This window comes from Macaca mulatta, chromosome 7, assembly GCF_049350105.2.
Source record: "Macaca mulatta isolate MMU2019108-1 chromosome 7, T2T-MMU8v2.0, whole genome shotgun sequence".
Taxonomy (NCBI): Eukaryota; Metazoa; Chordata; class Mammalia; order Primates; family Cercopithecidae; genus Macaca; species Macaca mulatta.
In genome coordinates, this window is record NC_133412.1 from 55,281,411 (window position 1) to 55,306,883 (window position 25,473).

The 25,473-nt window shown below is 38.2% G+C and overlaps 2 protein-coding genes across 21 annotated transcripts in view; one reads left to right on the plus strand and one right to left on the minus strand.

Moving 5' to 3' along the window:
- Window positions 1-25,473, minus strand: part of PEAK1 (pseudopodium enriched atypical kinase 1) — a 305,159-nt gene that overhangs the window by 29,671 nt on the left and 250,015 nt on the right. For 17 of the 18 annotated variants that reach the window (XM_015142802.3, XM_028851202.2, XM_077940025.1 and 14 more), the window contains one exon: window positions 14,525-14,718. In XM_015142802.3, coding sequence (XP_014998288.3) covers window positions 14,525-14,718 — 194 coding nt within the window. Of the gene's footprint in view, window positions 1-2,895; window positions 4,501-14,524; window positions 14,719-25,473 lie in introns of those variants that run through there. The other variant, XM_077940027.1, reaches the window with a different exon arrangement.
- Window positions 128-25,251, plus strand: LOC144330015 (zinc finger matrin-type protein 1-like). 3 transcript variants are annotated; one of them, XM_077940029.1, is made up of 5 exons: window positions 128-267; window positions 6,674-6,797; window positions 11,959-12,076; window positions 13,440-13,474; window positions 13,585-13,777. In XM_077940029.1, the coding sequence occupies exons 2-5, from the start codon at window positions 6,762-6,764 to the stop codon at window positions 13,636-13,638; spliced, it is 243 nt and encodes an 80-aa protein (XP_077796155.1). In that variant the 5' UTR covers window positions 128-267; window positions 6,674-6,761; the 3' UTR covers window positions 13,639-13,777. The 3 variants fall into 3 exon arrangements, 2 of the variants coding, with proteins under 2 accessions (XP_077796155.1, XP_077796156.1); XM_077940030.1 differs by having other exon boundaries at window positions 13,426-13,474; window positions 13,585-13,752; XR_013395822.1 differs by lacking the exons at window positions 13,440-13,474; window positions 13,585-13,777 and adding an exon at window positions 25,130-25,251.

Here is a 25,473-nt window from a genome sequence, read left to right on the forward strand (position 1 = left end):
TTGGCTGTGTCCCCACCTAAATCTCATCTTGAATTCCCATGTGTTGTGGGAGGGACCTGGTGGGAGGTAATTGAATCACAGGGGCAAGTCTTTCCCATGCTGCTCTCATGATAGTGAGTAAGTCTCACAAGATTTTAAAAAGAGGCTTTTAAAAGAGGAGTTCCCCTGCACAAGCTCTCTCTTTGCCTGCTACCATTCACGTCAGATGTGACTTGCTCCTCCTTGCCTTCCTCCATGATTGTGAGGCCTCCCCAGCCATGTGGAACTGTAAGTCCAATAAATCTTCTTTTGTAAATTGCCCAGTCTTGGGTATGACTTTATCAGCAGTGTGAAAATGGACTAACACACTACTTGTGTATCTAAATGTAGAAAAGGTACAGTAAAAATACAGTATAAAAGATAAAAAAATGGTATGCTTGTATAGGGCACTTACCATGAAAGCAGCCTGCAGGACTGGAAGTAGCCCTGGGTGAGTCACTGAGTGAGTGGTGAGTGAATGTAAAGGCCTTGCATATTATTAGCATACACTACTGGAGACTTTATATATACTGTATACTTAGGCTATACTAAATTTATTTTAAAAATTTTGATTTTAATTATTATTAAGTTTAATTCATTATTGATGAATTAACCTTAGTTTGCTGTAACTTTTTAACTTTATAAACTTAAATTTTGTTTAACTTTTTGAGTCTTATAGTAACACTTAGCTTAAAACACATTGTACGCTGTGTAAAAATATTTTTTCTTTGGGCCAGGCACGGTGGCTTATGCCTGTAATCCCAGCACTTTCGGAGGCCAAGGAAGGCGGATCACTTGAGGTCAGGAGTTTGAGACCAGCCTGGCCAACATGACGAAACTCTGTCTCTACTAAAAATACAAAAATTAGCCAGGCATGGTGGTGCATGCCTATATTCCCAGCTACTCAGGAGGCTGAGGCAGGAGAATCACTTGAACCTGGGAGGCGGAGGTTGCAGTGAGCTGAGATTATACCACTGCACATTAGCCTGGGTGACAGAGCGAGACTCTGTCTCAAAAAAAAAAAAATTTTTTTTTTCTTTGTGTCTTTATGCTACAAATCTTTCTCTATTTAAACACATTTTATTTATTTTTATTTATAAAACTTTTTGTTAAAAACGAAGACACAAACACACATATTACTAGTCCTAACCCCTGGTACCTGTGAATGTGACCTTATTTGGAAATAAAGCCTTTGTAGATGCAATCAAGTTAAGATGAGGTCATTAGAGTGGGCCCTAATCCAGTATGACTGGTGTCCTTATAAGAAAAAACACCATGTGAAGACAGCGACAATGATGACAAAGGCCTACACAGGGTTAAGAATATCAATATCACGGTCTTCCACCTCCACATCCTGTCCCACTGGCAGGTTTTCAGGGGCAGTAACACACATGGAGCTGTCATCTCCTAAGATAACAATGCCTTCTTCTGGAATACCTCCTGCAGGACCTGCCTGAGTCTGTTTTACAGTTAACTTTTTAAAAATAAGTAGGAGTACACTTTAAAATTATGGTAATAGTACAGAAAATGCATAAACCAGTAACACAGTAGTTTATCACAAAGTATTATGTACTATACATAACTGTATGTGCTATACTTTTATATGACTGGCAGCACAGTAGGTTTGTTTACACCAGCATCACCACAAACATGTGAGTAATGCCTTGCACTATGATGTTACAATGGCTGTCACTAGGTGACAGGAATTTTTCAGCTCCATCATAATCCTATGAGACCAGTGTTGTTTGTGCAGCCCACTGTTGACCAAAACATCATGATATAGCACATGACTATATCCATTTCCCATGCACACCATTTTCTTCAAGAATATCTGAGAATTTATATAAGCTACAGCAATATATACAGCAAACTCAATGACTTCTTTTCTCCACCCATGCCATGTAGTAATATTTTTATAAGGAATAGAACTATATTAAATATAAACAAACAACAACACACACATATACACATATATAATATACATATAATATATATTGTGTGTATATATATATTTAGAGGGAGGGACGGGGAGAGAGAGCAGGAGAGTAAGAGAAGAGAAAAAAATATGAGAATGCTAAGCTTCAAGACGGTCTGAGCTTTTGTTTTATTCATTGCTGTAATCTCTGTGCCAATAACAAGGTCTAGATAGAATCAATAATAACCATTTCTTGAATGAAGGAAAAAATATTTACTACTGAAAGAGAGAAAGTAGTAAAATTGTATAGATACCTATAATAATAAGGAAAGAAATTGAATTAGTATTTTAAAAAATTCACACAAAGAAAAACCCAGGACCAGATGGCTTCACTGATGAATTCTACCAAATGTTTAAAGAAGTATTAAGACCAATCTTTAGAAAACTTTTCCAAAAAATAGTACAGGAGAGGGAATGCTTCCCAACTTGAATTCAATGCAGCCAATATTACCTAAATACTAAAACTAGACAAAGACATAAAAAGAAAACTAGAGACTAATTTCTTTTACGAATACAGATGTGAAAATCTACACAATATGCTAGCAAACAAAATCCAGCAACATATAAAAAAAGATTATACACCACAACAAGGTGGGATTTATTCCAGAAATGCAAGGTTGGTTTAACATCTGAAAATCAATCAATGTAATATACCATGCCAACGGAATAAAGGGGAAAAAAAGTTCATATAATTACCCTTAATAGATGCAGAAAAAACGTTTGATAACATCAAACACCTTTCCATGATAATAACATTCAATGAACTAGAAACAGAAGAGAACATCCTCAGCCTGATAAAGGAAAGGGCATCTTTGTAAAAGAGCTAACATCATACTTATTGATAAAAGACTGGAGTTTCCCCCATAATATCAGGAAGAAGATAAGGATTTGCATTCTTGCCATTTCTTTTTTTTCTTTTTCTTTTCTTTTCTTTCTTTCTTTCTTTTTTTTTTCAGACAGGATCTCGCTTTGTCACCCAGGCTGGAGTGCAGTGGCACAATCTTGGCTCACTGCAGCCTCGACCTCCCAGGCTGAAGTGATCCTTCCACCTCAGTCCTCCAAGTAGCCAGGACTACAGGCATGCACCACCATGCCCAGCTAATTTTTTGTATTTTTCATAGAGACAGGGTTTCACCATGTTGCCCAGGTTGGTCTCAAACTCCTGAGCTCAAGTGATCTGCCTGCCTTGGCCTCCCAAAGTGGTGGGATTACAGGTATGAGCCACTGCACCTCGCCCATTTCTATTCTACATTGTACAGGAGGTTCTAGTCAGGGATATTAGGAAAGAAAAAGAGATAAAGACATCCAGATTGGAAAGAGGAAAGTAAAACTCTCTTCATTCACAGATAATACAATCCTGTATATTGAGAAGCATAGGGAATCGACACACAAAAAAACTATTAGAATGAATATACCAGTTCAGCAAGGTTACAGGATACAAGATCAGCATACAAAAACCAATTCATTTCTATACATTATAAATGAATGATCCAAAATAAAATTAAGAAGACAATTCTATTTATGACACCATTAAAAAGGATAAAGTAACCAGAAATAAACCTAACAAAACTAGTGTAAGACTTGTACTTTGAAAACTATAAAGCATTGCTGAAACTAAAAAGCAAATGGAAAGACATCTTATGCTCATGGATCAGATACTTTATATTGTTAAAATGGAAATATTCTCTAAATTGATCTACAGATTTAATGTAATTCTTATCAAAATTCCAGCTAGACTTCTTGCAGAAACTGGCAGGCTCATCCTAAAATTCATATGGAAATACAAGAAACCTAGAGTACTCAAAGTCCTTAAAAAGAATAATACACTTTCCTATTCCAAGTTATTACAAAATTATAGTAATCAAGAGTATGTGGTACTGGCATAAGAATAGAAATATAGATGAATGAAATATATTTGAGAGTGCAGAAGTGAACCCTTATATTTAAGGTCAATTGATTTTTGACAAGATTGCCAAAACAATCCAACAGGGAAAGAACAGTTTCAAGCAAAATAATGAAATTGAATCCCTACCTCACACTATACACAAAACTTAACTAAAAATGTATGAAAAATTTAAATATAAGAGCTAAAACTAAAAAACTCTTAGAAAAAAAGTAGGAATAAATCTTTGCAACCTTGGGTTAGGCAATGGTTTCTTAGATATGATACCTAAAGTATAAGTAACAAGAGAAAAAGTAGATTGGAAGTCAATAAAAATTATAAACTTTTATGCCTCAAAGGACATCTTCAAGAAGGTAAAAAAGACAACTCACAGAATGGGAGAAAATATGTTCAAATTACATAACTGATAAGAGACTTACATTCAGAAAATATATGGAACTCTTTTGAAAAAGACAAATAACCCAAGTAAAAATGGGTAAAAGATTTGCATAGCTATTTCTTCGAAGAAAATATATAAATGGCCAGTCCATGTGGAAAGATGTTCAGCATCATCACTCATGAGGTAAATGCAAACTGAGACGTCATTTCACATCTACTAGGTTAGCTGTAATAAAACACACAGGCAAGTGTTGGTGAGGATGTGGAGAAATTCAATGTTTATACATTGCCAGTAGGAATCTAAAATGGTGCCACCACCTTGGAAAATATTTTGGTAGTTCCTCAAAAAGTTAAACATACAGTTACTATTTGACCCAGCATTTCGACTCCTGGGTATATACCCAAGACAACTGAAAACATGTCCACCAAAACTTAATATACAAATGTTCACAAGCGGCACATTTATAATAGCCAAAAAGTAGAAACAAACCAGATGTCCATCACCTGATGAATGGATAAATTAAATGTGGTATACAATTGACTATTATTCAGGCATAAGAGGAGTGAAGTACTGATGTATGCTACAACATGGAAAAACCTTGAAATTATACTAAGTGAGAGAAGTCAGTCAAAAATGACCACATATTATATGATTCCACTTATATGAAATTTCCAGAAATATATAAAGTCATAGAGACAGAAAGTAGACTAGCAGTTGTAAGGGGCTGGGGGAAGGGGAGAATGGACAGTGACTGCTAATGGATTTCTGTCTGGGATGATGAAAATGCTCTGAAATTAGACATCAGTGATGCTTGCAAAATTCTGTGAATATACTAAAATTAACTGAACTGCACACTTTAGGAGGGTGAATTTTATGGAATATAAATTATATCTCAATAAAGCAAATCAACAAGCCATTCTTAGAAACAACCATCAATTCAGTTTTCAGTCTTATCTTCTCATTCCTCTGTGCCCTTAACCAAGCACGTAGGGGCTTGGCATTTACTGAATGTTTCCTGTGATGGTGGGGTCTCCTTCCCAAAGCTGTTCCAGCCCTATTTTCTCTTGGCTAATGTGAGATGTCAGACCATGGTTTATTTACAAGATGACAGAAGTATGCTTTGTAATAAATCCTAATTTTTCAGTTGCTGACCTAGACCTTACAGAGATGAAGCACCACGGAGAAGGTTAGAAGCAGTGAATTGCACCAGCTCAGGCCCTATCATCCTTGCCAGACAACTGTGATAATCTCCTATTATTGCTGTCTCCAGTTTTACCTCCCTCACCACACAAGCCACCAGAGAGATGTTTTTCAAATACCAAAGCTGATCATGACACTTCTCTGCTTTAAAAAATTCTTTCCTAAAGATCAAGTTTAAATCTTCAAGCACAGAAAGTGAGCCTTTCATGATCTGGCCCTGGTATACCTGTTTCTCATCGCATTTCCTCTTATATCTTAAGGCAGAGCCACCAAACTACTTGCGGTTTCTCCAGCACTCTTGGCAATTTTATGCTTCCTTTGTGTCTTGTGTCTTTGCTCATGCTGATCCTCTTCCAAGAATAGTTTCCCACTCCTCTCATCTTTAAACATTCTGCTTCTGGGGAATATTTCTTACTCCACTCCCCAGAATTGACCTTTCTTGGGCCCTAAGATAGACCCTGTGAATATTTCTCTTTAAGCACTTACAACCCTCGACTTGTGTTCCTTCCTGAATGCCCTACTGGTTTGCTCATTGAGGGAACGGACTGTGTCTCATCTGTGTACCCAAGACCAAGCAAAGAATCTGGGCTGAGAGCAGAATGGAATACATAAAAAAACTAGAACATGAACCTATTCTTACCTGTTTCAATGTGGGCCCTATAAGAGGCTTTATGGGCAGCCATGTTCTACCCATTTCTCCAAATTAGAAGAAACAAAAATAATCACGGACATGAGATAAATGGAGAATTCCAAAAGTACCTTTTTTTCTTTTATAACCTCAGAACTGACAAAGGACAGAAGGTCTATCATCATCATCAGCTCTTTAATGCTTATCAGAGGAGGTGAAGAACGGCTGATCATGTGACTTTCTGCCAGCCAGAGAATAAAGTTCAAACTCCTCAGCAAGTTGGTCAAGGCTCTCTGTCTTATCTACCACTATTTCTCATCAACCCTTCCTACAAATCACTCATTTCCTGTTAATATGTTCTATGTTTTTATTTTTACATTTTTGCCTTAGCTTGGGTGTCTGTCCTTGGCCTAGCTCAAATGGCACTTACCAACTGAAGCCTTCCTTACTCTCTACTCCTCCACCTCAAACTGGAAGCCATCGCTTCTTCCTCTGTGTTCTCTTAGCATTTTTTGCTCTACTAGAGCATTTTTAGCCTTTTATAAAGTGTGTGTTTTTACATCCCCTCAGAACCTGATGTGATGTAAGGTACACAGCAGGTGTGAAATAAGTGGCTGGACTGAGGGACAGAGTCAACAGAGTTGGTCATCAATTCAAAATGGAAATGGACAGCCAAGGTAGCAAGGAAATAAAGGTAAGTAACGTGGCTTCTCTTCCCAAATAGCAGGATATGATCTCCTGGGAGCTAAGGAGATTTCCACATGAGAATCAGAAACTTATGCGTTCCAAATGAAACCACAAACATTCCACAGCCCATGTAAGTAGGTCAAGCCATTCTCCTAAGTCTAAAACTGGTTTGTGCTTTTAGTTTTTTTCCTCCAAGAAAGACAAGTTCTCCTAACTGAATTCCAATCATTTCGGCCAATGTTTTAAAAGCTTGGTATCTTAGTTGTTTTTATTTTAAACTTTTAATCCTGTACATTCCTCTCAAGCCCATGGGACCAGACACCAAGCTCAGCTTTCAGCAGGCCTAATATAACATCACATACTCCACATTTTTGTGGCATACCAGTGCTTTAAACAGAAAAAAAATAGATTGTGTTCTAAATCCTGCCTTGCTATATGCTAAAAAAATTCTTTTGGACAAATATGTTTGACTAAACCACACTCAAAACTTACTTTTCTCTTTTTCTGAACTTCCATAATCTACCTCTTTACTTTCTCCCCACTTAAAAATGTCTTCAGGCCGGGCGCGGTGGCTCATGCCTATAATCCCAGCACTTTGGGAGGTCAAAGTGGGCGGATTGCCTGAGCTCAGAAGTTGGAGACCACCCTGGGCAACATGATGAAATCACGTCTCTACTAAAATACAAAAAATTAGCCAGGTGTGGTGGCGTGTGCCTGTAGTCCCAGCTACTCGGGAGGCTGAGGCATGAAAGTTGCTTGAACGTGGGAGATGGAGGTTGCAGTGAGCCATGATCATGCCACTGCATTTCAGCTTGGGCTACAGAGTGAGACTCCATCTCAAAAAAAAAAAAAAAAAAAAAAAAAAAGTCTTCAGACTGACGGGCCCTATATCATGTTCTGGAAAGCAAACAAATGTTTGCCTGTGACCTGGTAGGTACTCATTACAGTCTTAGGGTGCTGGGGATAAAGAACACTAATAATGACCTGCTTGTGTAGGAGTAGCATGATTTCCTGGTTGATCTCTCTGCCTCCTGTCATCTCATAGGTAGCTCCTAGAATCTTTAAAAACAATCCTGATTGTGCCTCTATTCAAAATTCTTCAGTGGCTCTCCATTTGCTACAAGCAAAAGATATGCCTTTTGTGACCCTCTTCCAGACTCCTCCAAGAAGAGGCTTTCATTAAACCTTTAAATATCTGCATCACAGCAACTATCATGCTCCTAAGAGTCCAGTCCCATGTCTATCTCTCCCAAAGATCAGAAGTCCTTGAAAAATACATTAGTATTCCCAGCACTTAGCCTGGCACCAGGGAGATAGTTGGTGTTCAACAAATGTTTGCTGAATAAAAGCATTAAAGCCCAAATAAATAGAACTTATCTTCCTATTTAAACTGTAATTTCAATCTTCATCCCTAATTTTCTCCCCAGGGCTCAAAACAAGTAATACAGATGAGAAAGAGAAGGGAGAAGACAAAATAAGAGACCATCACCTCCACTAGTGCATAGCGGGGAATACGTAGAGTTTATAAACATAGATGCCACACACCATCACTGTGCAACAGCCTCGTCAAATGAACAGGGTCTCACATTGGCTGAACTTAGTGCTCAGAGCATCATCCCCCTCCAGCAGGCATCAGCAGCTTAGGAGGAAGGGGCCTCAGGCATTATTATTGTGCTGAGGCTTACCATAGTCAAATATAAGCAACAACTAGCAAATCACAGGGGATATCAACTTCATGCCAAACAATAAAATAAACCTGATTTCCAAAGACCACTTTGGGTTTAGCCTCAAATAAACAGATACAAAGACCATTTTAAAGAACGTCAGCTGTATAGCAGCTGGCTGACTTGATTTTTGTAAGTCCTCATTAGTGGAAACCTCTTCAAAAACAGAGATTATTTATTTGGGTGTAATTTATCTATGTAATTTAAATACTGCACTCTCTCAACTAATTCCAATATATGAAAAACTATTTTTAAATGGGAATGCAGCTAACTTCGGGACAGAGTGTATGATTTCTTTTTAAATAGAAATAATTACAATTTTAGGAAGTACAACTGCTCAAACAAATGTTCAAAGCTCTCAACCTCAGTTTTTTTTAAGCATCTAAATGATCTAAAACTGTGCAATTCTTTAGCCCTTGGTTCAGATCATTAGCTATGCAGTGTGTGGAATAATGTCTGCTCAATAATTATTTGTTGAGTAAATGAGTGAATGATAATGTAATCCTCAGAATAATTTTTTTTAAAAGCTGGCATTTATAATGACATTATTCTATAATTACATCAAGGCCAGCAAAGTAATGACATTCTTTTAAGTATATCCACCCCTTAAAATTTAACACTAACAATCAATATTAATGCCAAAGGAAGTTCTGGAGACAGAAGACTTTTAAGTGTTTTTTTTTTTTCAGTATTTGAAGGATAAAGCCTAAAGGAGATGCTCAAAGTAAGTAAAATGAGAAAATGTGCACAGTTTCTTGTGCTGATCTATAGAAAGGAAACAGAGGCATGGTTTACATAATTCCTTAATTAGGAAACCTATGGACGAAGCCTCATATTAGAAAAAGAAAAGCCAGCTGATTAATGGAGCACATAGACTTGAAATTTTCCTAGACGAACTTTCCTGAGCAGAGCCAGATTTTCCTAATCTGGTAATCTTCTAAAGTCAAATCCAAAAGTCATTTTTAGCTCGTTCACTCAAACACATTCTTAGTACCTACTGTGTGTTTTAGATAATGCACTAGGATGTTGGGATGCAGAAAGAGGAACAAGCCAAAAATTGGTTGAATAAAGGGGGATATTATAAGGAATGTAGAAGATATGAGTACTTGGTTACAAAGTGATTGAAGGAGAGCTATTTCATTACATGTTCCTGATTTTAGCAGACTGATAAAGCAAATATGCCACATTAAAAAAACCGTGATCTCTGTCTACTTTGAGATAAACATAGAAACAAAGGGAAAATGTTCGAGGTCTGATTCAAACAAATTTTATTACTTCTTTGGGAAATCATTTTGGGCGACAGATACCCTATAAAATTCAGCTTGGGGTCAGTTAAGGTGTTACAGATCCGAGTTCATTAAGTGATCTTATACTACCACCACCCAGAGTAAAATCACCATTCTGTGAGGGGCAACCTTCTTAAGTTGTCAAGTTGCATAAAGACCAATGTGATTTTTGTGCAACATAGAAGACAATATAAATCCCCCAAATAACACATTCTTTAAAGCAGTGCTGTTCAATAGAACTTTGTGTAACAATGGAAATGTTCTATATCGGCACTAATGCAGTAGCTACTATCTACATATGGCTACTAGGCACTTGAAATGTTGTTAGTGAGACTGAGGAAGTGAATTTTTATCTTTATAAATTTATATTTCAGAAGCCACATATGGCTAGTGGTGACTGTATTGAATCATAATTAATTCAGTTATGAACAAAATAAAGTTTGCATTATTTACATTAAGGACAAGAAGAATGACATCTAAATTAATCCTGGAGGTAGATGCCTAATGTAAAAAAGAAAAATATACGGGTTGCATAAGTCAGTAGCTCTTTGTGGGAATAGTTCAATCACAACTCCTACTGCACCACAGTGGAAGTAATAAGACGGCTGCGAGGGTAGAAGGACTCACAGGAGATTCTGAAGGAGGGTAATCAAGGCCTATTCCAGTTGAGTTTTTTTTTTTTTTTTTAAATGGAGTTTTTAAAAACTATATAAGAAATGTGAGAATTACACAAATTGTCCATGTCCTTTTGTTTTGTTGTAATTGGCAGATCTTAAGGAACTGGATCTGCACAGCTATGTTGCTATTTGTCACCTCTCCTCTGTTCCCTGTTAGCTACCTTGGGGATCCTGTAGTCTGCTTTTCATTTCACATCTTTGGTCATGAGTTGTGTAGGAAGCCCACAATTTTTTAGATTTACATTTTGTTGTTCTGCTTATTTAAGCAATCTAATAACATTTTAAATCCTTTCCACTTTACATTTTCTGGCTACCATATCTAACATATTTAAAGGAGAAAGAAGCCAGGTATGGTGGCTCACCCTTGTAATCCCAGTGCTTTGGGAGGCCAAGGTTGGAGGATTGCTTGAGGCCAGGAACTTGAGACCAGCCTGGGCAACATACGGAGACTCTATCTCTACAAAAAATATTTAAAAATTAGCCGAGCATGTGGTACATTCTTGTAGACCCAGCTACTTGGGAGGCTGGGAAGGGAGGATCACTTGAGCCCAGGAGTTTGAGGCTGCAGTGAGCTATGATAGTGCCACTGCACTCCAGCCTGGGCAACAGAGAAAGACCCTGTCTCTAAAAAAATTTAAAATTTAAGATTTTTTTTTTTTTAAAAGGAGAAAGCAGAGTATATTTTTGGGGAGAAATAAAGGAATTCACAACTAGTAAGGACTTATATGTACCAAGTACTTCTCTGCCACTAGCCCTACAAAGCAGATGTCACTATTCCTTCATTTTGGATGAGGAAATTGAAGCTCAGGGAAGTTAAATAGCCAGCCCACAATCATGCAGGTGGGCAATGACACAGCTGTGATAGAAACCTAAATCCCACTGATCCCCTCAAATCTTTTTTCCTGCTATAGTACATTGCTTCCTAAATCTGCTTCACAGTGTAATTTTCAGAAACAAATTCCACAGTAAAAATGATGGTAAGCGTTGAATTTTTCTCCCTTAGTTTCTTCCACATCTGTCAATCCATCCACTGTCTTATTAAAGAAACAAAGAAAAGAAAAAAGAGAAAGTGATCTTTATGGACTGGTTCTGGAATATTTAAAAGGATCTAAAGCTATTGCATTAGGAGGTTTTGCTGTCTTTTAGTTTTTAAACACACCATTTTTTAAAGTTATCAAGTCTTTAAATCGTAAAACATTACTCAAAGGGGTAGTTTAAACCTGCATGCAAACGACTTGTTGAAAGTATTAAAAAAGGAAAGTTTCAAATGCCATCTAAAATACTTGTTCCATTAGGAAAAATAACAAAATAAAACCCCCTTATCTTACAACTATTGGAGTCAACTTTATTGCCTCTCCAACGAAGCAACTATGTATCATAATGTATCATACCCTATAGAGTCAAGTATATAGATACTTGAGCACTTAAGGAAAACTGGACAATATCTTATTGGCATCACTTTTTTTTTTTTTTTTTTTAAGACAGCGTCTCCCTTTGTCGGGCTGCAAAGTAGTGGAGCAATCTCGGCTCACTGTGTCCTTGACCTCCTGGGCTCAAGAGATAATCCCAACTCAGCCTCCCAAGTATCTGCGACCACAGGTACGTGCCTCCACACTCGGCTAATTTTTGTATTTTTTGTAGAGATGGGGTTTTGCCATGTTGCCTAGGCTAGTCTTGAATTCCTGAGCTCAAGTGATCTGCCCACCTTGGCATCCCAAAGTGCTGAGATTAGAGGCGTGAGCCACTGTGCCTGGCAGTATCACATACTTTTAAAAGGAAGGCAACAGGTAGAGAGAAAGCTATCTTTCTGATAGGGCATCTATAACCATTTTAAGTTTTTGAATGCAAAGTGATGACAATTTTTTTTTAAGTCTTAAATTTTATGTCTGAAAGTAGATGACTTCTTTGAGAAAAAGGAAGACAGTAGGAGCCCTTCAGTATTTTACAAGAATTTCATGATTAAAGGCATTAAAGTCTAGTGGCTAAGATGGACTGGATACCAGCTGGTTCAACTCCTACTGGTTCTGTGACTTTGGGCAAGGCACTCTGCCTCACTTTCTTCATCTGAAAAATGGGGATAATAATTCTTAGGATGGTTGTGAGGATTAAATGAGCTAATATATGTAAGGCACTCAGAATATTCACAGAGGCAATGCTTTATTTTTTTTCTACCAGTCTTCATAACTGAGATGATGAAATAAAATAATTTTAACTAATGTCAGCTAATAAAAATTTATAGAGATGCCATCAAATATGGTACAACTAATAAAAATTAAATATTTTACTGAGGCTATCATGAAAGAAATTTTGGTTTAGTAAGAATGTCTAGAAGATATTATAATTCCTGATATATTATGTTGTCTGAGGGTATAAAGTAAACAGTAAATTTTCATTTTATAATATGCCTCACAAAATATCAAATAATGGGAAAAGTCCAATAAGCTATTTGATGATAAAATCTGTTCCAACTTGTAAACAGTATCCAAGATAGCAGTTTGGGTAAACTATAGCATGTTTCCCCTACTCCCAAATCACAGAAAGCTTCTGGAACTTAAAATGGAAGTCTTTTTCTTACAAAATGTATTTTCAACTGCATGTGGGTTGTTATGATTGAGTTTCCCAAAAAGAGATATTAAAGTATTATCGCCCACAGTGTTACCATAATCTTCTGGCCTTCTTAGGGACTCCTTTATTTCCAAATACACTAGCTAGTGTTAGAATTATTTTTCCTTACAATAACCTGACAAAGGAAAAGGACAAAGAAGAAAGGAGATGAGAAACGAGGTAAAAAATACTTCAATGATACATGCCACTGGTTTCCAAAGTCTAAGGATTGGTCAGTGGTTCATATGAATCTTGCTAGTGCTCTGCATATAGTAGTCCAGGCTACTCACCTCTCTCCTGACTTCATGGAAGAAGAGCACTGAGAAATCCTTATTCTGCCTCAGGCTTTGCTTTTCAGAAGGAAGGAAACTATGTGGCACTCAAGGGAGACAGGTAAGAAGTCATTGAGCATTCAAGGAAGAAGAGTAAAGATGATCAGAGAATTGAAGAATCTTTGCATTGGCCGGCGCCTCTGAAGTAATTTAGCTCAACCCTCTTTGCAGTGCATCATCCTCCTCACAACACCTCTGAGAGATGGTCCATCAGCCTCTGCCTAAATACCTCCAATGACAGGGATCTTTACTTTCTTGAGTCTGCTTGATCCAAGTCAGAAATCTGGGATACATTATAGACTCTTCACATCATCCAATCTTGTGTATTTTTCCTCTTAAATAGCTCTCAAATCTGTCTACTGTCCCCCCACCGCTCACTATCTTAGTTGAGGCCTCCCTTTCTCGTCCCTTTGTGTGGTCCTGCAAGAGTATCTAACTACCAAATTTCCTGCTACCAAATAATCCGCATTCGCATGGCAGCCTGCAGGGTGGATGTTTTAAAAAACAAATCTAGTTGTGTTACTCCTCTGCTTAAAAACCTTTGATGGCTCACTATCACAAATAGCAAAAAGTCTAAGGTTTTAGCCTGAAAGGCATGATACTGGCTAACTCTCCACTTCACATTTCAGCAACGCTAAATGTTTGTGGTGCCTACATGCATCTCCATGATTTTGCTCACATTGTTGCCTCTGATTGGAATATTCTTTCTTCCCTTTGTCAACTAGTTAAACCAGTTCAGGAATTATCTCCAGAAAGGTATCTTTTGACACCCTCCTCTGTGTAATATTAAAAATGTACCATGTATATCTCTGTCACTGTATTTATATTACACTGAAATAATTAACAAATTCACTTCTTTCCCCCTAGGTGAGTCCCTCAAAACAGTGTTAATAACCCTTAGCACTTGGCACACGGCTCATGGTTGCAGGTGTTTAATACATGCCTAGTAAACATCAGAACTTTTTTCTGATGTGACTTAAAATTTATAACTCCAATGGTCCAACTTCTGCTTCATGGAGCAATAAAAACCATCTCTCCAAGAAAACAGAACATTTGGCTAGTACATAAAAAGGTCAAGTTTAAATACTACTTATTGGACATTTGCACTTACCTAAGTTGCTGTATGTTGCACTACAAGGATTTGGGTCCATAGGATCTGAAATGTCTTCTTTTCCATCTTCCCTTTCCAGTTCAGGTAGGGACAATGCTGTTGTGACTGAAGTGCAGCCCCCGCCATCTTGCTTCCCAACAACAGTTCTTGGATCCCGAGGAGAAAAATCCTCTGTTACTTTGTGGGTCATGTGACTGAAACAAATCAGACCACTTGTCACACTGGTATTGAAAGATTCTACTAAAATTTAGATTTATGGAAGGCATATACTTCCCATAAATGTAAATAACTGGTCCTATAGTCACAGTAACGAGTCATAAGCCCCAATACACTTGTCTGAACACAAGGCAATACTTCACCTAGGCAGATACTTCTATTTACCTTGATTCATACATATTGAGAACCCAATTTGATAGAGCAGGTATGGTAGCCTGCAAGAGAGTTTGAGAATAACAGTCAAGGAATGAAACATTTTATTTAGGTGGGAGGTGGTGATGTTGGTGGTAGAAGGAGCTGAATGTTTAACTGGTTAAAGACAAATATGCTCAACTATTTAGTAAAGTATTTACCATACTTACTAATTACAGTACTCTAATACTATGGTAAATATCAAATACTTTACTACATAGTTTTAATTTATATATAGTATTTAGTACACACTTTAGTACACACTTTAGTGTGTACTAAATCAGGATCAGGAATAAAGTTGAGATTAAACTATCTATATAAGGAAGTTAAGCCATTATTTAGTAGGTACACTGAGGTCTTGTTGCCAAGAGAACAGAAGCATCAACCTTTGCCTGTCTGTGTGCAGCAGGAAAGGCAAATGGAAAAGAAAGTTCGCAGTCTAGTTAATCTCATTTATTAAAATGAATCTGAAGCATCCTCCTGGCCACATACCAGTATATGACCAATCTTGTTTTACCATTGCCTGCTCATATGCTTATAGCTACTTCTTCCCATCTTCCCCACTCCCCAGTCTGCTTGAAATGTGCCAATTCTGTTGCTGGTAAAGAAAACTGGCCTACTTAGAAAATCTCAATGGACTGGTCAATTAAATGAATTCATGCATCTTTAAAGTTTGCTGGGCCCACTGAAAAGTATTCCTAGTTATCACACATTCATTAGCTATTTTTCCTGGTTTCTTTATGAAAAAAAGAAAGAAGGAAAGGAAACATATATGATTACAGGTTATTTGTGGATTTTCAATTGGCAGTGAGTCATGGTGACATTTACTAGTTTCTTTAAAAGAGGCACTTTGTTTGATCATGTGCCATCAGAACATATATCGCCTGTGGATTTAAGGGAGTAGATCTAAAGGCAAAGGAGTACCCCCTTATCAATTTTTCATTATGGAAATTATGCATGTGCCTGGACAGAAAAATAAGCCTTGATGTCAGCTGGATATACAACTTCAAAAATATCCTTTCAAAGCTGGCAGAGCCAGAGGTCTCTCTATACTGGGAATAAGCAATGAGCTGGAAGTTCCATTAGGGGACCTGGCTCTTGGGGACAGTGGTGAGGCTGGAAGGAATCACTTTTCTAGCAGTCAAGAGAGTAGTACATATAAAGGAGGCCTCACACAGTAAAGCATACTGCCTCTTCTTGATGGGCTGCCCTCGGTCATTAACCCAAAAGAGGGGCTCCACACAAAGCTGGTTTCTCATAATATGGAGCACCATAAAATCAAGGTAACGTGGGGGCTCTATCTCCATGCATTAGCGAAGACAAAACAAAGTGACACTTCCAAGACATTCAGGCACCACTTAATGTCAAGAATGTATATTACTCAGTAGTTATCAACATGTTTCAAGGAAGGGAAAATGTTTTCTGGCAAAAGTTAATAGAAACCATTTTTAGTTTCAAAGCAACAAATATAAAGTCCCTTAAAAATATCAGCCCCCTGGCCAGGTTCGGTAGCTCACACCTGTAATCCCAGCACTTTGGGAGGCTGAGGTGGGCGGATCACAAGGTCAAGAGATCGAGACCATCCTGGCCAACATGGTAGCCCTGTCTCTACTGAAAACACAAAAATTAGCTGGGCATGGTGGTGCATGCCTGTAGTTCCAGCTACTCGGGAGGCTGAGGCAGGAGAATCGCTTGAACCCGGGAGGTGGAGGTTGCAGTGAGCTGAGATCGTGCCGCTGTACTCCAGCCTAGCAATAGAGTAAGACTCTGTCTCAAAACACAATCAGCCAACATGCTTGAAAGAAAAAAAAAATGTTAAAGCTCCAGACAGTTCTTGTTCTAAAGTCAGCTTCAGAGGTTTCCTGAATAGCTGTTTCTTGGCTCCTAATCTCTTCAGACTTACTCTTGCCTTTTTTCCGTCTCCATCTCCTGGTTATTACTAAAAGAAAGCATTCCTTTCCATGTGTCAAAAAGGGTTGGTGAAGGGTTCAGAATCTATGATTCCAACCTCACTTGCCTGTTTTCATCCTAGGCAATGGGCTATTAACAACAAAGCTCAGTTACAGTGAAAACCACAGAAAGAGCTGCTGCTATTAACCTATGAGGAACTCCCTGGGTCTGTTGCACACGTGTACATATAACACAGCTCTGTACTCTGAAGGGCTTCACAAAATAAAAAAAGAATACTTAAAAGCAAGAAATATTAGAAAACTCACCCACTGTGCTCACTAACACAATTCCCCATTAAATGAAATTTTCACAGGGTCTTCTCGAGTCTGTTAATCATGCTCTGAAACTCAGATAAACCAAAGATTCCACTGAGTTCTGGAGAGCTACAAGTTAGACAAATCATGAGAAAAGGCTTGAATTCTGTTCCTTAATATCACTCACTGCACCTTGACCCTTACCTTACTGGTTTGGTCTGGGAAATGTGCCAAATTACCTTTGGGGAACCAAGCAAAGTGAAAGCTAGTTTTCTTAACTCTTTCCAAACTAAGGCAGTACAGCCTATATTCCAGATAAAGATTGGTTTTCATGAGCACATTTTAAATAAGTGCACTGGTATTAATTAAATCACCAATTAAAGTAATTCTCAACTCTAAAGAACTATGCAAATAGAGTTGATAAAAGTAAAATCACATGGATTTGCAAATGGATGCTAAAATGTTTAATCTGCATTTACAGTGACTTCAGTTTCTAAAAGGAGTAAGAATATTAAAATGCATCAATGAGATGTCATGTCTTAATGCTTGAAGGAAGAATAGCTCTTTGTATGATTAAAATGATAAAAGAGGCCAGGTGCGGTGGCTCACGCCTGTAATCCCAGCACTCTGGGAGGCCGAGTGGATTACGAGGTCAGGAGTTCAACACCAGCCTGGCCAAGATAGTGAAACCCCATCTCTACTAAAAATACAAAAATTAGCTGGATGTGGTGGCAGGTGCCTATAATTCCAGCTACTCAGGAGGCTGAGGCAGAAGAACTGCTTGAACTTGGGGGGGCAGAGGTTGCAGTGAGCTGAGTTTGTGTCACTGCACTCCAGCCTGGGTAACAGAGTGAGACTCCATCTCAAAAAAAAAAAAAAAAAAAAAAAAAAAAAAAAAAAAAAAAAAGATAAAAGAGAGACAGGGGAAAAGGGAGAGGTTCTCACAGTTCAAGGTTAGATATAATAACATACTATGACTAAAAAATAAAAAAAATTGAGAAAAGTATCAGAGAAGGTTGATTCAGCCACTATATATAAACAACATAAACCGACAAATCATTCAGGAAGAAAGAAAAAAGGAAAATCTCTGATTAATTTATCATTAGGCAAATTAATATAGTAAGGGAATTTAAGGCTGGGTGCGGTGGCTCATGCCTGTAATCCTAGCACTTTGGGAGGCCGAGGCAGGTGGATCACCTGAGGTCAGGAGTTCGAGACCAGTCTGGCCAACGTGGTGAAACCCTGTCTCTACTAAAAATACAAAACTTAGGTGGGCGTGGTGGCAGGCGCCTGTATTCCCAGGTATTGGGAAGCTGAGGCAGCAGAATCGCTTGAATCTGGAAGGCAGAGGTTGCAGTGAGCCAAGATTGCACCACTACACTCCAGCCTGGCAACAGAGAGAGACTCCGTCTCAAAAAAAAAAAAAAAAAAAGGTATTTACCATTGTTATGTTCCATATTTGGACATAAAATCAGAAAACTCAAATACTAAAATGACACTTCACAAATATCAGCTTTATATCCTAACAAAGTGTTTTAGGTGCTTTATAACCACCACCATTTCATTGGGAGATGTTTAATGTGATGGAGAAAACAATAAAACGGGAATTCGAACCTGGGTGCTGTTTCCTTATTGCTTTGATTTTCTGAACTTGATGGCATCAGGAAAGAGTTAGTGGAAAAAATAAAAATTTCCCCCAGTTCATCCATGAGTCAGATGGTAAACTATTTAGAATGAAAATTACGAGAAATCTGTGAGAATTTCTTATACACTATATGTTAGCACATGTCTTAAAATGGCAAATAATGACCAGTGTATCTAATTTTTTTCAGGTTAAGTACAATTTGATATTCATTACTATGAAACAGAATTGTTAAGTGACAAATGGCCCACTAAGAGGAAGTTATGGCTTTTATATTTCTGCTATTTTAATTTATGTTGAAACACCCCTATTTCTGTAATAACTATGGTGTTGATATCTAGGTCCTTGATCTTCAGGTTGGGTCAAACCTTGACTTGGCCTGCTCTTTGTCCTGAACCTTCAGCATTTCTTCTGTTTCAACAGACAGACAACATAGAAGACAACACATGTGTGACTATACTTTAAATTCTTCAACCAACTTTCCATTAATGACCGGTTTTTAATTGAGATTTGGGATGTCTGACCTGATACTTAAAAAACCATGTCATAATCTCCACAAAGACAAATCATTTTCTGAACATGCAGAATTAATATAAGGTGTTCAAAGGAAATAGTTACATTGTTACAGATTTGTGTTATATAAACGAATCCCTTGGAAGGTTAGATCTCATCAGCTGGCCATATTCATACATAATTCAAAGCTGCAGAAGCTGTCTCCTATGGGAAGTTCACTTGGTTTACCCAGGTGGTAGGGATTAATCATTACACCATCAAATGAAATGAAATAATCCTTTTTTTTTTTCTGGCAAATTCATTTAAGACAGATTTTTGTAAAAATTCTATTAAATGTCTGAATGTATTTTTTTAAAAGGCAAATCAAATTCCACATTAGAACAGGTTAAAGGCCTTTAAGTATCCAAGTATTTCCACAATTTCAGTTCAATCCTATCTTCATATTCAACCACCTTCATTCAGCTTCAGAAGGGGCAATAAAGACTTCTAGAGACTACCTGCCTCTTGGGGCAAATGTTATTCTGAATTCTATTTGTTAGCTCTCTTCAGCAGGTACACATGTCTCTAGTTGCCCACGACAGCCAATAAGCAAATATGTGACTTTTAAAACCTCCTTTTACCCCTAAAAATCAGACTAAAGCACATTAGAAACAAAACGTCATGGTTTTGTTACTGGTTTCCAGAGCTGCATATTTCTGGGGTTGCTGGGGATAACAGAACTCTGCAGATGTGGGATCTACATTAACACATGAAAAGGAGAGTTCAAAGTTATCAAATCCCACACCTTCGTAATCTATTGAAAGGGAGAAAAAACAAAACAAAACACTCCCATTTCTTTTTGTGTCTCTACCTCTAGGACCTCCTACGAATATGACATTTCTTAATCCTTGGTTTCCAGGTCATCAATTTGATTTTGCCACACTTTCCAAACATTGACATTCTCAGGTAGAAAAGTGTGTGTCTACTGATCACTATCTAGTATCTCCAATTTCTGCTAAGCCTTCTGTAGTCTTTAACTGAAAACATTGAACTTCTTATCCTGAACTGAGATTAACCTTTATCTGATATCTGATGAGTTCCTGTTAATATTTCTAACATAGTCTGGTCAAACAAAGGTAGCTCTTACTGGTGTGAATGAAGTAGCTAGGTCTCGAGATGGGGAAGACTGGCAGCCATGTGCAAGGTCTTGAATGAACTCTAATTTTCTGAAATTGTACAGATCCACTTTATTTTTTAAAACAGACTCAAACAGCAAATTAAAAGTGTCTTTAAGGCACAAGATTGCAAGACAACAAAGCATATAAAACACAGGCCTCCGTAAATCACTGTCACTTTCACAATACTAAGAAAAATTACAGTTTCAAAATCCTATGAAATACAAAATCAGAATGGCATCTGTGCAAATTAACAGAAAAGATCAATAAATTTTGGAAAACAGCAATAAAATACAGTTGCCATTCTCAATAAGAATAACATTCTCAATAACAGAAGTAGCTCCTTAGCATCACCATTTTGGCCTTGACTCACTTCTAAAGAATGGGGTGAGATACGGATATGCATTTCCTGAGAAGGCAAGGTATTAGAAGAAAACACCCATAGCCTTCTCCAAGGGGACTAACCCAGGAAGGATGTGGAACGGCCTTTTTTTTTTTTTTTAATTTTGAGATGCAGTTTTGCTCTTGTCGCCCAGGGTGGAGTGCAATGGTGTGATCTCAGCTCACTGCAACTTCTGCCTCCCGGGTTCAAGCAATTTTCCTACCTCCGTTTCCCAAGCAGCTGGGATGACAGGTGCCCGCCACGCCTGGCTAATTTTTGTATTTTTAGTAGAGACGGGGTTTCACTGTGTTGGTCAGGCTGGTCTCGATATCCTGACCTAGATGATCCACCTACCTCAGCCTCCCAAAGTGTCGGGATTACAGGTGTGAGCCACCACGCCTGGCTTTTTTTTTCTTGAGACAGCGCTCTGTGGCCCAGGCTGGAGTGCAGTGGCACGATCTCAGCTCACTGCAACCTCCGCCTCCCGGGTTCAAGTGATTCTTCTGCCTCAGTCTCCCAAGTAGCTGGGACTACAGGTGCCTGCCACCATGCCTGGCTAATTATTTTGTGTTTTTAGTAGAGATGGGGTTTCGCCATGTTGGCCAGGCTGATCTCGAACTCCTGATCTCAGGTAATCTGCCTGCCTCAGCCACCCAAAGTACTTGGATTACAGGAGAGAGCCATTGCACCTGATCCTTGGAACAGCCTTGCTGGGGCCCTGGACTTTTTTCCTGAATGCCCAGAAGCAATGGAGAAGCAAGTCAGTACACCTTTTTTCACTTTCCTCTTATCTCCCTCTGCTCTTTGAGTCCGAGTAGGGAGATGCTGAGAAATGATTACATACACTTAACTCCAAAAAATGTTGCAGGCTGACTGAGGAAATGGATGTAGGGCAGGAATGGGACCTATGAGTACTCAGAATACACCTACTCAGCACCGCACAAGCTGTGCATTTTTCCACTTAATTCATGAAAACTCTTCAGGAGGTAGATACAATTATTCTCATTTTACAGATGAGGAAACTGAGATTGAAAGAGGTTAGATCAATTGCCTAAAATTACACGGGTACTAAGGTGGTGGCAGAGTCGGGATCTGAATAGATACCATGCAACTCTAACGTCCATGTTCCTTCCACCACACTGTTAAGATAAGGCAAGTTTGGCATACTGCAGAAACCCAGCAATACATACTTGATTGGGAAGATGAAGAAGTAAAACTGCTTCTACTTTTAGTTAGAAGAAAAAAACATAGCTTTTATTGAAAAGTAGGGTATTAATGATTACAAATGTATTTTACTTTTGAAAATCCTAAACAAACAAACCAAAAAAATTAATAATATACATTTCCAAAAAAATTTCTTTAAATAGAAGCTGCTCTAGCTATAGAATGACTGTGTTTCTAGATATTTGGCTTCCTAATAATAGTTGCTACCCCCACTATCTACATTTACCGAATGCTAGGCACTGTGCTTAAATATCTTCAAACAATAACACTCTGAGTAAGGCTTATTATTCCCATAACAGCAAATAATAATAGTGGCCAAAATTTACATAGTGCTTATTATGTGCCTGTTTTAAGCCATGCTTATCAGAAGTGGGGCTATTGACATTTTGGGCCAGGTGATTCTTTGTTGTGGAGCGCTATCCACATGGCAGGATTACAACAGCACTTCTTGCCTCTACCTGCTAAAGGCTGGACATTGGAACTAACCCCTGCCTCCCAGTTGTGACAACCAAAAAAAATCTCCAGACATTGTCAAATATGCCCCAGGGGGAAATTCCATCCCCCTTTAAGTCTCCCAACAACCTACTAGGCAGGCTATTTTCTGTGTTTTATAAATGAAGAAATTATAGCCCAGAGAGATTAAGTTACTTGCTTCAGGTAACACAGCTAGTAACTGGTGGAGCTGAGATTCAAACCCTGTAGCTTAGTTCTAGTGTTTGTCCTTTAAGCAGTTACATTATTTGCTTCTCAGTTTCTAGATGAGAAAACTGGTAAGCAGAGCTCAAGTAACTTGTCCAAGATGACACTAATATGTGATAAAAGCAGGATTCAAACCCACGTCTGGGTGCCTTCAAAGTCTATGTTCTAAAATATTATGCCAATGGCTATCAAACTTTCATGTACCTAAGAATTACCTGGGGAGCTTGTTAAAATTGCAGATTCTCAGCTCCCGTCTTTAGGGATTAATTTAACAGCTTTGGGGCATGGCCCAGGAATCTGCATTTATATACTCCAGGTGATGCAGTTGATCCCAGGAACACATACTGAGAAACTATTTTTCACTGCCTTCCTCCTCCAGAAAGAATAGAAGAATAAGTATACAAGCAGCAAGGTGTGAAAAGTGAGGAGAAAAATTTTAAGCAAAGGAGCATCATTCTTCAGAAGTGATATAAGCAGGAAAGGGGAAATAAAATAAATAGTCACAGATGAGAAATTCATAATGAACTATGAAAAAGCAGGGAGGGAATAATAATTTGGGACCATTCCTAACCTTCTGAGGTTTATTCTTAGTCAGTTTACTTCTCTGGGATTATATTACCTCCCAAAAGGAAAAGAAACAAAGCTGTCTGAAGACTACCCCATTCTGGTACATACAAACATAACCACACTGTATCATTCCATGATTACGATAAAGATATTTATCGGCTTTCTCTAAAACATGATTATTTAAAAATGTAACAGTGAGGACTTCATGAACTCGTCTTAACTTTAGGAAAAATGTATCAGCAAATGTAGATGTGATTTTTATAAATGCTGATGGTCCAGAAGTTTCTTTACAGCAAAATAACATGTGATCAGGAGAGAAAGCAGCTATTTTCAGCTTCTGTTTTCAATTATTTTTCTTTATGAGAAGTAGAAGTTTGATCTTGAGACCAGTTTCATCCTAAGCATGAAAAAACTTCGATAGGATTCTCTTAGTAAAAAGGAGAGGTAATGCAACATTTGTTTTCTTTTTCTTTTTTATTATACTTTAAGTTCTAGGGTACATGTGCACAATGTGCAGGTTTGTTACATATGTATACATGTGCCATGTAGGTTTGCTGCACCCATTAACTCATCATTTACATTAGGTATTTCTCCTAATGCTATCCCTCCCCCATTCCTCACCCCATGACAGGCCCCAGTGGGTTATGTTCCCTGCCCTGTGTCCAACTGTTCTCATTGTTCAATTCCCACCTATGAGTGAGAACATGCGGTGTTTGATTTTCTGTCCTTGCAATAGTTTGCTGAGAATGATGGTTTCCAGCTTCTCCATGCCTCTACAAAGGACATGAACTCAAGGGAGAGGTAACGCAAATTAAGATATAACTGGAGCATAAGCATTGAAACAACTGAAGCTTCTAACTGAATTTTCCAGAGAGAAGGACATGACATTTTACCACAGTCTAAGAAGTGTTGGGATTTTCATTTTCCATACCATATGTACACGCACATATGCACGAACGTGCGCACACACACACACACACACATATATATTAATAGGCCTATGTTGGTTACTATAGAGAGTACCAATCCTTTCCAGTATTTGGCTGGAATGGCTGTATGTCACTAGCATGCCTGACAACCACAGACAAATCTGGTATCATGGCTTAGTCCAGGGGTAAGTGAACTTCTGTAAAAGGCCACACGGTAAGTATTTTAGGCTTTGTGGGCCATAAGGTCTCTACTGCAATTACTTAACCCTAGGGTACATATGGTGTAGCTTGTATGTACCATACATACCATACATTGTAGCTTGAAAACAGCCATAGACAACATGTAAAAGATGAGTGTGGCTATTTTCCAGTATAACTTCTTTTACAGAAACAGGTAACAAGTTGGATTTGGCCCATTGGCCGTAGTTTGCCAACTCCTGGATTATTGAGGAATACAGTTTAGTTATGTAAGGTCTTTGAGAAGATCCAAAAGGACTTGGAAGGGTAAAGAAAGGTTGATACAGATGAATAGTGTTCCTAAGTGTGCAAAGGTATGTCAAATCCAGTCTGTCTGTCCAAACCAGAAGCTGGGGTTTGGACAGAATCCCAGCTGTGCTAGACATAGTTGGATTCCTGAGATGATTATGGAAGTCCTAAAGAAATGACTTACATAGTATCCCAGATGTACATGCCTGGGGTCTTTGCTAATTAGGAGCATGAAATTCAGGGGTGGTAGATTTAGAAAGGTTAGCTAAAGGCCATTCAGGCAGCAAATGATATCCTTAACTTTAGCTGGAGTGTTACTTTTATTTTCTTAATGTCTAGATTAGATTTTTCTCATTAGAAAAAAACTGTTTGAATTACATTTTAATTTATATTTTAGAGATGGTGAGAAGGCGGCCTTGCTGTGTTGCCCAGGCTGAACTTCAACTTCTGGGCTCAAGTGATCCTCCTGCCTTGGCCTCCAAGTAGCTGGAACTACAGATGCACACTACCATGCCTGGGTGAACTGAAAATTTAAGCACATGTATGTGATTGGCAATAGATCTTGTCAACCAAGTATGAAAACAATTATTTACGTAAGAGTGAGACTAAATGTCTAAACTGGGCAAATTGTGTTTGGAGGTATTCTAACATTCAAGAACATAATTTGGACACAGAATTTATGCCTGAAAACTAAATTAACATGCAAGTAACTATGGCCCATTGGCCATAGTTTTAATCAAT